The 12,261-nt window shown below is 40.2% G+C and overlaps 1 protein-coding gene across 4 annotated transcripts in view; it reads left to right on the top strand.

Moving 5' to 3' along the window:
* Positions 1 to 12,261, top strand: part of MYO1B (myosin IB) — a 189,540-nt gene that overhangs the window by 131,518 nt on the left and 45,761 nt on the right. For all 4 annotated transcript variants that reach the window (XM_058710880.1, XM_058710897.1, XM_058710887.1 and 1 more), the window contains exons 12-13: positions 4,105 to 4,191; positions 4,793 to 4,858. In XM_058710880.1, the coding sequence (XP_058566863.1) occupies positions 4,105 to 4,191; positions 4,793 to 4,858 (153 nt within the window). The remainder of the gene's footprint in view (positions 1 to 4,104; positions 4,192 to 4,792; positions 4,859 to 12,261) is intronic.

Here is a 12,261-nt window from a genome sequence, read left to right as displayed (position 1 = left end):
GGTGGTCTAGCTTGACCGTAGCTTTAGACACGCGAAGGGGATTCAGAGCAACGTGGCTGGGAAGGTTCAGTGTGGAGGTGGTTCTCAAACTTTAAAACTTGAGTGTACCTCAGTGCCACCTGAAGGGTTTGTCCAACACAGTTTGCAGGCTGTGCCCCTACGCTGCTGTATTCAGTAGGCCTGAGGTAGGACTGAAGAATTTGCATGTCTAACAAGTTCAGCGCTGCTGCTGCCGGTGGTCCAGGGACCACATTTTGAGAACCACTGTACTAAGGTCACGCTGAGTTTAGACGTTTTCAATAGGCAGAGTGGGGATCGTTAAGTAAAAAGTATTGCGATGAGAAAATGCCTCCTGTTTAAGAAGGTCCTTTAAGAATATCCACATGTACGTGGATATATATGGAATATATATGTGGGTAAATGTTGGTCTGTTTTTACTGTGTGTTTTACTCTCACTTTTTAATCATCCTCTCCGGAAACCGGGCCCAGGTGCGTCTTACTTTATAAGCTTGAGTCACCTTACATCACTGGGTTAAACTTTTCCACATTGTTTTAACCTTTAGCATAAAAGAATTTGGCTTGAGGTCCTCGATTTTTCAGTTCCTTATTCAAGTTCTTTTTTTTTAATGTAGGGTTTAGGTTTCTACCAGTCTTACTGCCTAAAAGGTTTTGATTCCAGCAAGAACTAATTTGTTTTATTAATGTTTCCTCATAGCTTCAGTTCTTGGACCCCATCATCATCCGTATTGCCCCATTCCTCATTTTGCCCAAGGCATTTAGATCTTTCCTCAGATACAGTGACTCATGGTGAAATGATAGGAACTCAAGACAGAGTTGTAGTTCAGCTTTTGCCACATCCTCTCTCCTTGGCTTCCAAGCCCTCAGTAATCTGACCCTGCACCCTTTCTTTATCTCAGTTTATTCCCTGCTACTTCTATAAATGCCATGCTTATTTTTACCCGGTGCCTTCGCTCTTCCTTATCCCTTCCCCACATGGCGTGGCTAATTCTTCCTGCCTGTCTGAATGGTCCATCTAATTACCCCTCATCCAGGAAGATCACATAGTCCCCCTCTTCTCCCTTCTGGGAATTCCTTTTTCCCCTGCTGTTGGACACTCGTTCTCTGATTGTTTCACTCATGGATTAGGTCTCCACCACTCCACTGTAAGCTGCTACAGGGTAGGCCCCCCCATGGCCATGCATCTCTTGTGTTTCCACCTGGGCCACACCTAATACCAGTCATCGCTGAAGCACATTTCACTTGGGATTTTTTCAGTGCGCTTCGATGCCGCTGTAGAAGTGCAGTCTCTTCATATTGTGCTTAGAATCTGAGATGGTGAATCCACGCTCTCAGTGTCTTCCTTGATTTCTGTACACCTTGTTAGTGATCCTTAAATGAGAATAAACATTCCTTCCCGTACTGTGGAGGATGTTATTATGGAGATTCGGAGGCATGAATCAGACTCTAGAAATCAGGGCTGGCAGATTGGCAGCCCCTGGTACCAGATATAGCTCAATAGGCATATTTTATTTGATGAAAGGGTAGTTTTGTTGTCTTGTTGTTCTGTTTTGTTTTGTGTGCTTGCTTTTTAAATTTTGAATTTGAGTGCCTTTAATGTGGAATGCGTCTACAGATCATACTATTTCCCATTCATTTCTGTCATGTAGTCCCTGGAAACATTTGAGTTTGAGACTTCTGGAATAAGTATTTGTTCGAAAGAAATAAAGAAGATGAACATGGGCTGTGAATACATTTTAAAAAATATAAAGGAGTTTGCCAGAATGAGTTGTCACTATTAGTTCGGTTGCATATTGAAATGGTGGTTTGTTGGAATCAGCACATAGCTAAAAAAAACTGGATGCCATTATGATGACATTTCTGTTTATAAATAGGTAATGTTTTGAGGTTATGCGGTGTTTTGAGATAACTAGAATTTACGAAAAGAAAGGGGAAAGGATTAAGAAAGAATTCTATAGGCTCACAGGTGGGATAGGAAAAGGATACTTCAGAAATCGTAATATAAATACATGTATAGGCTTACTCTGTGCCAGGTGCTGTTCTAGGCACTTATATGGCCTATGTGAAGAAAGTAAAAGCTAGAAGGGGGGTAGAGAAAAGGCATTCATCTAAATCCAGGCTTCTTTCCGCATTTCAGCATATATATGCATTTTCTGCAGTGGAATCATTAACCACTGTTACCCTCCAAGATGACATTGTGTGCTTGGGTTTTATTTTTTTTGTGCCAATTTATTGATGGATTTTCTAGGGAGAGGTTCAGGATTAGCATGGAAGTGTCAGATGAACTGGAAAGGTACTCTAAAGCTACGATTTGTTGCCAATGAAGGGCCTATGTTATTAAAGCTGTTACACTTCATTTAGAAAGAAATGTGGGAAAAGAATTTCTGTATAATCTAATAAGTTGTGTTCTTTATAACATAAAAATGTAAAGCTTTAATAGTAATGCTCAAATTTCTGCTTATAAGCAGTGAAATGCATGCATGTGGCCAGAGTGTTAAACACAGCAGCAAACTGGAGCGACTAGGTGGCTCACTCAGTTGAGCATTCAACTTTTTTTTTTTTTATGTTTATTTATTTTTGAAAGAGGGAGAGAGAGCACAGGAGAAGGGCAGAGAGAGAGGGAGAGAGAGAATCCCAAGCAGGCTCTGCACTGTGAGTGCAGAGCCCAACTCAGGGCTTGATCTCACGAACTGTGAGATCGTGACCTGAGCCAGAATCAAGAGAAGCGTCTGACTCTTGATTTCAGCTCAGGTCATGATATCAGGGTTGTGGGATCAAGCCCCAGTCGGGCTCCGTGCTGAGTGTGGAGCCTACTTAAGGTTCTCTCCCTCTGTCCCTTTCCTCCACTCATGCGCTTGCTTGCTCTCTCGCTCTCTTTGTAAAACAAAACAAAACAAAACCCAAAATTCCAGCAGCAGACCGTCTTGCTTTCCTCCCCGGAAGCTGCTGGTGCTCGGGCCTCCCCAAGAGCACTGCATCACATTGTTGGTGTGCACTAGCTAAATGCTCGTGGCACCCGATATGTGCAGGGACTCTTAGGTGCTTCCTGGCAAGGCTGACCTTCTCCAGGGTGTGCCTTCTAAGTCAGGGGTGGAGAGACTATGTCCTCTGCCTCTTCTTTGGCAAGTAGCTCTGAAGAGCTTCAAATAAATGAATAAGCAAATAAAACCATTTATTTGTATTATACAGTATTATTGCCCACAGTGTATCGTGACTCTAGCCTCTAGATGTTATGGAATATCTTTTTTAAAATGTTCGGAAGGGGTGCACCTGGGTGGGTCAGTAGGTTAAGCATCCGACTTTGGCTCAGGACATGATCTTGCGGTTCGTGGGTTTGAGCCCCGCAGTAGGCTCTATGCTGACAGTGCGGAGTCTGCTTGGGATTTTCTTTCTCTCTTTCTGTCTCTGCCCTTCCCCTGTTCGTGTTCTATGTCTCTCTCTCTCTCTCTCTCTCTCTCTCTCTCTCTCTTTCTCAAAAATAAATAAACATTAAAATTTTTTTTTTAATGTTGAGAAGGTTGAATGAAGGAAAACATTTCTGAATCACATCAGTCAAAACCATTTTAATGTTTTTCCGTTGAGTTTCCTTTCCTACGTGTAGGGGTTAAAAAGATATAGTCACTGTATTAAATAGACAGATTTTTATTTTCACAAAACCTAAGCATTTTCCATTTTATTACCTAATGTTCCTAATGATCATTCTGTGATAACTGTGTAACTTCCCTTTCAGTAGGCTTTCATTTATTTTTCTTACTATTCCCCCTGTTGTTGGACTTCTAAAGTGCCTCTGATTTTTCTCTGTTCTGTAATACAGAGATGAGTATCTTTATGGAGAAAGTGTTTGCAATATTTAGAATTAGTTTCCTGGGATGCAAAAAAGTATAATGATTGAGGATAAATAATTTGCTCAATTCTCTTAACGGTTTAATTGTTCATCCAGAGTATAGTAAAAACTGGCTCTGAAAATAACTTGAAATACAAGAACTTTAAATATTTAAAAAATACCTTTATTATTTTATTGAAATTAAGCATTGTGACAATCGTGGGTATTGAGTTTTTCTTGTCTTTTCTTTTCTTTTTCAATAGGCATATTATGCCCGTGATGCTCTGGCTAAAAACCTCTATAGCAGGTTATTTTCATGGTTGGTAAATCGAATCAATGAAAGCATTAAGGTACTGAATCTCTGCAACCAGATAAATCAGCTGTAATAGATGTGTTCAGATTATAAACGTTAAGTTAAAGATATTTTAATTTTATAATCAGATAAGACTGTTCCTTGAAAATAATTTGCCTTGCATAGAATTGAAATTTGTCAGGACTCTGTTTTGTTTTGCGTAGATGTTTTTGTGAGAAATCTCACCTGTCAGTGGCCTCATGGGTTTTGCAGAGTTAACTCTGAGAGTCTGCATCCCAGGTCCTGGTCACGGCTCATCTAACTAGTTGTACACACTTGGCTGAAAAGGTCACTTGACCTCTCAACCTACTGATATGTTTGTCAATAAAATGAGGGTATTGGAGTATTGGGAGTTTGAAAGGCCCGACCTATTGTAAGATTCAGTGATTGTTTATTATAATTAGGCATCACTAATGCCTTCTTTAAATAAGTCATCTATCATTAAAATTTCTGGAAAATTCTATACCAATATCCTATGTCATAGATTAAAAAACAACAACTAAATTATAGTTATTCTAGTTGTGAAACACAGTTAACTTGTAACATAGTGTTATATTTCAGGCCTAAATTCAACTCATTATTTTAAAACTTTTTTTAAGGCACAGACAAAAGTGAGAAAGAAGGTCATGGGTGTTTTGGACATTTATGGTTTTGAAATTTTTGAGGTAAGCTTTTTTCTATTCTTTGTATTGTTTCTATTCATGCATAATAGTTGGAAATTAAATCATATATTCTATAGACAGCATTTAATATATAGTTAATATAACTTTGAATCTACAAAAAACCTCTGTGCTGATGTAACAAAACGTGTGTGTGTGTGTGTGTGTGTGTGTGTGTGTGTGTGTTTAAGTGCTGAGAGCCAGCATTTTGGAGACAATGCTGTTTAGGAAGAACTTCTTGTATCAGTATTTGACTTTTGTAATTGCAGATTCAAAATTCTTACTGGGCAGTTTCCAACAAGGTTTATGGACATTGTGCCTGTAGTCATTCAGTCATTTGTAGGAAAGTGAGACAGGATGATGCCATGAAAAAGCCAGGGATGGGAGAGCCAGATGCCAGTCTGGCCTGGCCAGTGCTGGCATTTCATCCTGATGGGCTCAGGCTCAGGGTCTGGATTGGGTGATTTGTTGGGTCTCATCCAACGTCAATCTTACAGTGTGAGTTCTGTTGCAAAGATTGAAAGAATTTCTGGTAAACTTCATAATGAATTTTTTAAAAAGACTGCATGCTTATTACAAATTAAATATTTAAAAATTATATACTTATATTGGAATTTCCTATTTATCCTTTTGCTTTGACATTTAGAAGGTGTTTTAAGAATTTTTGTTTCACTTTGCTTTATTTTTTTGTTTTTTTTGTTTTTTTGTTTTTTGCTCCTTTCCCCATTGTAAGGATCTTTTAAAACTCTTACTCTTATTTCTCGGGAGTGGTATTTTAGTTTGGTTCAGGAAAATAACAAGTAGATCAGGCTCCTCCTCTCTTCATTCTCCCCATAAGTAATGATTTGTGAATTCCTTTAAATAACCAGGCCCTGCCCAGAATGACCACCAAAAGTGTTTATGTGTTCCAAATTATCAGGTTCACAGAACAGAAAAAAAAAACATCAGCCCCCTCCCTGCAGCTAAGCCAGGACTTTCCAACAAATATCTTTTTCTTACATTTATTTTTGTAATAAATTTTTGTAAATCAAGATCCCTGCTTGATTTTGTAAATCAAGATCCCTGCTTGATCATGTTCTGTATTTAGTAGCCATTTAAATCATTCTTGAGGGCTGACTGTATGCAAGCATTGCGGGAAGTGTTACATATATTGTCTGATTTAATTTTCACAAACACTTCATGAAATAGTTACTACTATTCCTATTTTACAGGTGAGTAGGTGAGGCTCTGAAGGTCAAGTCACTATGCTGGAGTTACATGGCTACAAAATGGCAGACTCAGGACCTAAATCCTAGGCCCCCTTCATAAATAATAAAAAACCTCTGATAGGGCCTTTTTGTTACTTTTCTCCCCAAACTCACAGGGTCCCCAGTACCTGGAAATAAAGGAGAAAACCCAAACATGATAAGTTTCTCAATCCCTATTTCTGTACCATTGTCCTCATTCCAAACTGACCAGCATGGGGAACACCCCTGGAGTTCTTCTGCGTGCTGGTGGCCAAGCGTGGGACACCTGTGCTGTGTCCTGCCTGCTGCCCCCTGTCCTGCCGACCATTGAAAACTGTTCTTCAGCACAATGTCCACTTGTATTGATGCCTCTTTAGCAGACTACGCAAAAGAAAGTTTCTGGTCTCGTGGCAATAGGGAAGAATTTGAGGTTTGTGTGTGAGGAGAACTGCTTGAGTATACTCAGAACTCGTGGTGATGAAATTAGTTTCTTTCTAGCAAGTCCTCAGGTTACTGTTACCAAAGGGCAGCCTGTCAAAATCATTGTTTATAGTTGGCAGGGAAAATGATTTCTTACCTAGCACACTGCTGATCTATATTTAGATGGTTTCATGAACAGGACAAAAGTAGAGATCTTACTAGAAAGTTAGAAGGAAACACACACACACACACACACACACACACACACACACACACACACACATTTAATGATGTATCTAAAAGCAAAGAAACTGGTTTTATTTTATTTTTATGTTGCCATAAGAAGATTTATTGATCTATTAGGCCAGGTGCCTAATGTCATGTCACAATACATGAAAACTTTTTTTAATAGGATAATGGGGTCATGAGGGAACATCAGCTTGTCTTCACATTCTGGTCTGTCCTAAGATCTAATCAGCCATGTGGTAAGTGACCACACAGCACTCAGGGAGCTGAGTTATACCCCATGAGCAGTTTAACCATGCCTAAGTGAGGAAGTCATTTGTCATTATTTATTTACTGCCTAATAGGAATCATATTCCTGCGGTAAACAAGACAGCTGTTCCTTCCCTGCATGGAGCCTACAGTGATATTAGCCAACCCTAAGATGGAGGGTCTGTTCCTGGCTGAGGGCACATCCTATCTGGTAGGAAGGTCTAATCAAGAAACTAGGTTACTTTTTAAAAATGCGTTTGCTACAGATCTAATCCAAACAAGTTAGAGGGGCGCCTGGGTGGTTCATTCAGTTCAGCTTCGGACACTTGGTTTCGGCTCAGCTCATGATCTTGTGGTTTGTGAGTTTGAGCCCCGTGTTGGGTTCCATTCTGTCAGTGCAGAGCCTGCTTGATACTCTCTCTCTTCTTCTCTTTCTGCCCTTCCCCTTCCCTCCTTCCCTTCCCACCACCAAATAAATAGACTTAAAAACAACAACAACAACAACAACAACAACAACAACAACAACAACGAAGTTAGGTGTTCTGAGTGGACACAACCTATAACTTGGGATGGGGTAAAACATCCTGTAGCAAGGTGGGAATATTTTTTACTTAATGGCCAATTCAGGTTTCTCTCCAAGCCCATCTTTATGCCTGTGCTTCACTTCTGCAAGTTATATCCTGATTTTTCTCAACACTGTTACAACTATGGACTTCAGTTATGAAAATGCCTGCATTATATTTGAAAATGCCCTTCTTTCTTCTTCAGAAGAATGTTCCAGCTCAGTAGTTCCTAAACTTAGCAGCATGTTGGAATCACTTGGGCAGCTTTACCCAAAAGCAAACAGGTTATATTTTTATTCTTTTTAAACAGAACTTTCGGGAGAGCCTGGGTGGTTCAGTTGGTTAAGCGTCCTGCTCTTGGTTTTGGCTCAGGTCATAGTCTCAGGGTTTGAGAGTGCAAGCTTGGGATTCTCTGTCTCCTTCTCTCTCTGCCCCTCCCCCACTCATGTTCTCTGTCTCTCTCTAAATAAATAAACTTAAAAAATAATAAATAGAACTTTTGGCACGGCATAAGGAATATAGTCGCCAATATGGTAATGGCATCCTATGGTATATGTGCTGCCGAAGCGAACACTAATGGCATCCTATGGTATATGTGCTGCCGAAGCGAGCACTAATGGCATCCTATGGTATATGTGCTGCCGAAGCGAACACTAATGGCATCCTATGGTATATGTGCTGCCGAAGCGAGCACTAATGGCATCCTATGGTGACAGACGGTAGCTACCCTGGTGGTGAAAATAGCACAAAGTATAGACTTTTCGAGTCACTATGTTGCACACCTGAAACTAATGTAATGTATGTCAACTGTACTCAAAAAAACAAACCAGAAATTTCAGTCAAGGCCAAATTAACCAGTCATGTCTACAGCAGATCTTATGATGGCCCTAAAATCATGAGAAGTTATTTTTCCTTCTCCATGCAATAGATGCTTTGATTTTTTTTCCGTTTCCTTGAGAGAATTAAGACTTGTCTTTCATCATAACTAATTGTTCTCTGCATTTTCCCGTGTAAACTTTCTCAGGTTAATCTTCCAAACATCTTGATTCTTAGTAATCTGCTTCATTATTTATTTTACAATTAAATTTATTTGGGGGAGCACAGAATAGAGATTTGGGTGTGTGCTTTTAGATACTTTTACCTGCTCTTTGATACAGAATTAGAAATGGTTTTTTTGCTTGTGATTTATTCACATGCGCACCCCAGATGCCATCCCATAGTTTTCCTGGATTCTCAGCAAAATTAGAAAACACGGAAACATCAGGAAGTTCATACTGTTGAACATAAGGAAGCCAGATAATTAAGGACTTAAAAGTACCACAAGCTGAAATATAAGGGCTCAAGGTCTAACTTAGGGAGAAGTATTCAGAATCCTCATCAGTGCATAAATGAAGATTTCTGTGATACTGTCTACCCCAGCGAAAATAAACTGATAGAATATAATGAAAATTCTGCCTTTACTTTCCTTGAAATTGACTGCAAGAATTAAGGGTTCTGCCTTGTAGAACACCCTGGGCATCACTTTAAAAATTGGACAGTACGGGGCGCCTGGGTGGCGCAGTCAGTTAAGCGTCCGACTTCAGCCAGGTCACGATCTCGCGGTCCGTGAGTTCGAGCCCCGCGTCAGGCTCTGGGCTGATGGCTCGGAGCCTGGAGCCTGTTTCCGATTCTGTGTCTCCCTCTCTCTCTGCCCCTCCCCCGTTCATGCTCTGTCTCTCTCTGTCCCAAAAATAAATAAAAAATGTTGAAAAAAAAATTAAAAAAAAAAAAAAAATTGGACAGTAAAGGTCCAGAGAAGAAAAAAATTTTAATGTCTCTAATTCTGCCTCATGACCCCATTGACAGTTCCCATGAAAACACTTTTCAGCTGAGCTGGTGGAAACCTTTCATCCATTTTGGTCCGTCTCTAAACGGAAGAGGGAAACTGATGCATTAAACCATGGGATGATGACACATGGATTTGACTGCAAAGCATTCCAGGGCCAGCTGTGTGAATAGCTCTGCCTTGCTGGCCGCATGTGATCTGATGTCAGTTTGGAAAACAGATTAGTGGAACACTGATACCAAAAAGAAGGGGAAGTGAGTTAAAATCCACAGAGAAGAAAAATCTAGCCAGGAATCCTTATTTAACGTCAGTCCGACTTTGTAAGGGAAGAGAGTTATATAATCCAGACACTCTAATTCCACACAATCAAGTTTGGATGTTCTTATAGCTGATCTCTGAGAGACGTTCGTAGCATCACCATAAAAGAACAACAGCTATTCTTTTTAAAAAATTAAATTCAAGACTAAGTTGAGCCATCTGAATCGATTTAGCTTCTTGCTAAGTGCTTATCTGGGAAGTACTACAATTGGCAGGTAGTTTACTGGGAAAATTAATAAATTATTAGTGTGCCATAGGCCAAAACAGAACAGCAGGCTGGATATTTCACTTTTCATACAATGGAGCTAGTTTCGTGCAGGCAAAGGGCTAGTTGTTTTGAAGGGCTAGCTCTTTATTCATCTTGCCCTTTTGAGCCTCATATACATATATGAACCTCATATACATATATTGTATATGAACCATATACAGTAAAGATATGATAGGCTAGATGCAATGATTGTTCCAAATCAAATGACCTAATAGTTGGGTAAGAGTCAGTATAGCTTGGTAAGTGTGCCTCGTGGTTATGAGATTTGTTTTCTAAATTGTTTTTAGAAGAAAATTGATCCTGGTTATAGGCAATCCCTTCTGTTCCAGCTTTTTTCCTCTGATTTCATTCTCCATGTGAATGAGAGAATCAATGAAATCCAAGAGAACTTGAAGAGGAAGGAGAAGATTTAAAGTACCCCTTAGAGTGAAAATGGAGGGAAATAATATGGTTCATAATAGTATGGACGTCATTACTCTTGCTTTAACCTTTTAAATCAAAGCTTAAAGTATTTAAGAAGAGCACTATCATGCTGTTTTTCTTAAAACTTACCATGTTTGTGTACTGGGAAGAAAAATGTTACGTATTTAAAGAATACAAGACTGAAATGTCTCCCTGTCTTATAGTGTATAAGGTATCATTAGCCTCCTCTGTTGCCAAGAAAATACAAAGAAATTAATAACAGGCCAGTATTTTTGATCCATCTTTCAGAATCCTTCCAAGCAGAAAGTTCATAGTTGATACTTAAGAGCATAAACTAGTTGTGAACTTCATTGAGGGGTATGGTTTGCTGTTTCTTTGATGTTGAAAAGGTGGACTCAAACTCAGGAATTCTTGACAGAAACCCTAGACTTTAAAGTTTTGGTATATTACATACTTCTAAACCTACCAAGTTCTTCCTATCCCGGTATACTCTTGGTGACTACAGTGTAAACCAGTATCAGACGTAGACACCTTGCTGTTTACCTGTTTTTCCTAGAGCGGTCCAATGGGGGTGGGATGGTTCTGGGCTCCATTCAGGGAGATGGTATAATGGAAAATTCTGGATGTGCGTATTTGAAGATGTTCCCCGGGGCGCCTGGGTGGCTCAGTCGGTTAAGGGTCCGACTTCAGCTCAGGTCACGATCTCGCAGTCCGTGAGTTCGTGCCCCGCGTCGGGCTCTGGGCTGATGGCTCAGAGCCTGGAGCCTGCTTCTAATTCTGTGTCTCCCTCTCTCTCTGCCCCTCCCCCGTTCATGCTCTGTCTCTCTCTCTGTCTCAAAAATAAATAAACATTAAAAAAAAAAAAAAATTAAAAAAAAAAAAAAAGATGTTCCCCAAAGTTTTAGTTTTCTCCCTTAGCCTTTGGGGATAAATGTGACTTAGACAGTGGAGACACATTCCATGCATGGGGCATGGGTAGAAAACTGGAGACGGGAGGGGAGATGAGTCATTCAAGTTCCTGCCCACTTCCTCCTTAGGAGACTTTGATTCATGAGACTGACATGTGGGAGACAGCGCCCAGCTCAGGGATCTCTGGCCACCCACGGTTCTGGACACACAAAAAGCATCCAAATATCAAATTGCTTCGGGGCCTTTGTATTCATGTGATGGTTCCTAGATCCAGTTTAGCTGTTTTCTAAAGGGAAGAAGGACCCGGGTGGAAAACCCAACGGTGTTTAGTGCCTGTGTACATGAAGTCACGTTCAGAGCCTGTGCAAGGTGCAGCTTATAGGAACTGCTACCAGGCTGCTCCTTAATTTTTTTTTTTTTTTTTTTTTTTTGCAAATTATAAACTTTTGCATGTTATTTTTGATGATTCGTGAAGTCCCATTTCCCAAAACATTTGGACAATGTCAACAACTCAAACACAGATCATAAGAAATGCGATGGCCTTCCTTTTTGGCAATAATGATTGCTCTGGTGATTTGTAACACGTTTTGCAGGCTGTGAGGTATGTTTGCAATAAATGCTCAGATATTTCTGTGGGGAAGTAAGCTGGTTTCTGCCTTGGTGATTGTGCTGTTCTATTTTGTTTTTGTTCTTTAAGCAACAGGATAAGGTAGGAGAGACCAGTTTTTTTCTTAGGCTGCCTCCAGAACGCTCTCTCCTTACCACATTGTTTATGTTTGAAGGAGAGACATAGCAGGGACAGCACGGGGGGGTGAAGGGGAGTGTGGTGGTGAGAAAGAGGAGCTGCTTCTGGATCTTGCTGGATCTCTTCACTCTTGTGGTGACCTGCTAATTGCCTTTGTCTCTGACTCCCTGGGGCGATGGGTTATACATACACGTTTTTCCTGATAATTCAGAATTAG

Source organism: Neofelis nebulosa, chromosome 2 (assembly GCF_028018385.1).
Source record: "Neofelis nebulosa isolate mNeoNeb1 chromosome 2, mNeoNeb1.pri, whole genome shotgun sequence".
Classification (NCBI taxonomy): Eukaryota; Metazoa; Chordata; class Mammalia; order Carnivora; family Felidae; genus Neofelis; species Neofelis nebulosa.
This window is presented reverse-complemented; position numbering and strand designations above follow the sequence as displayed.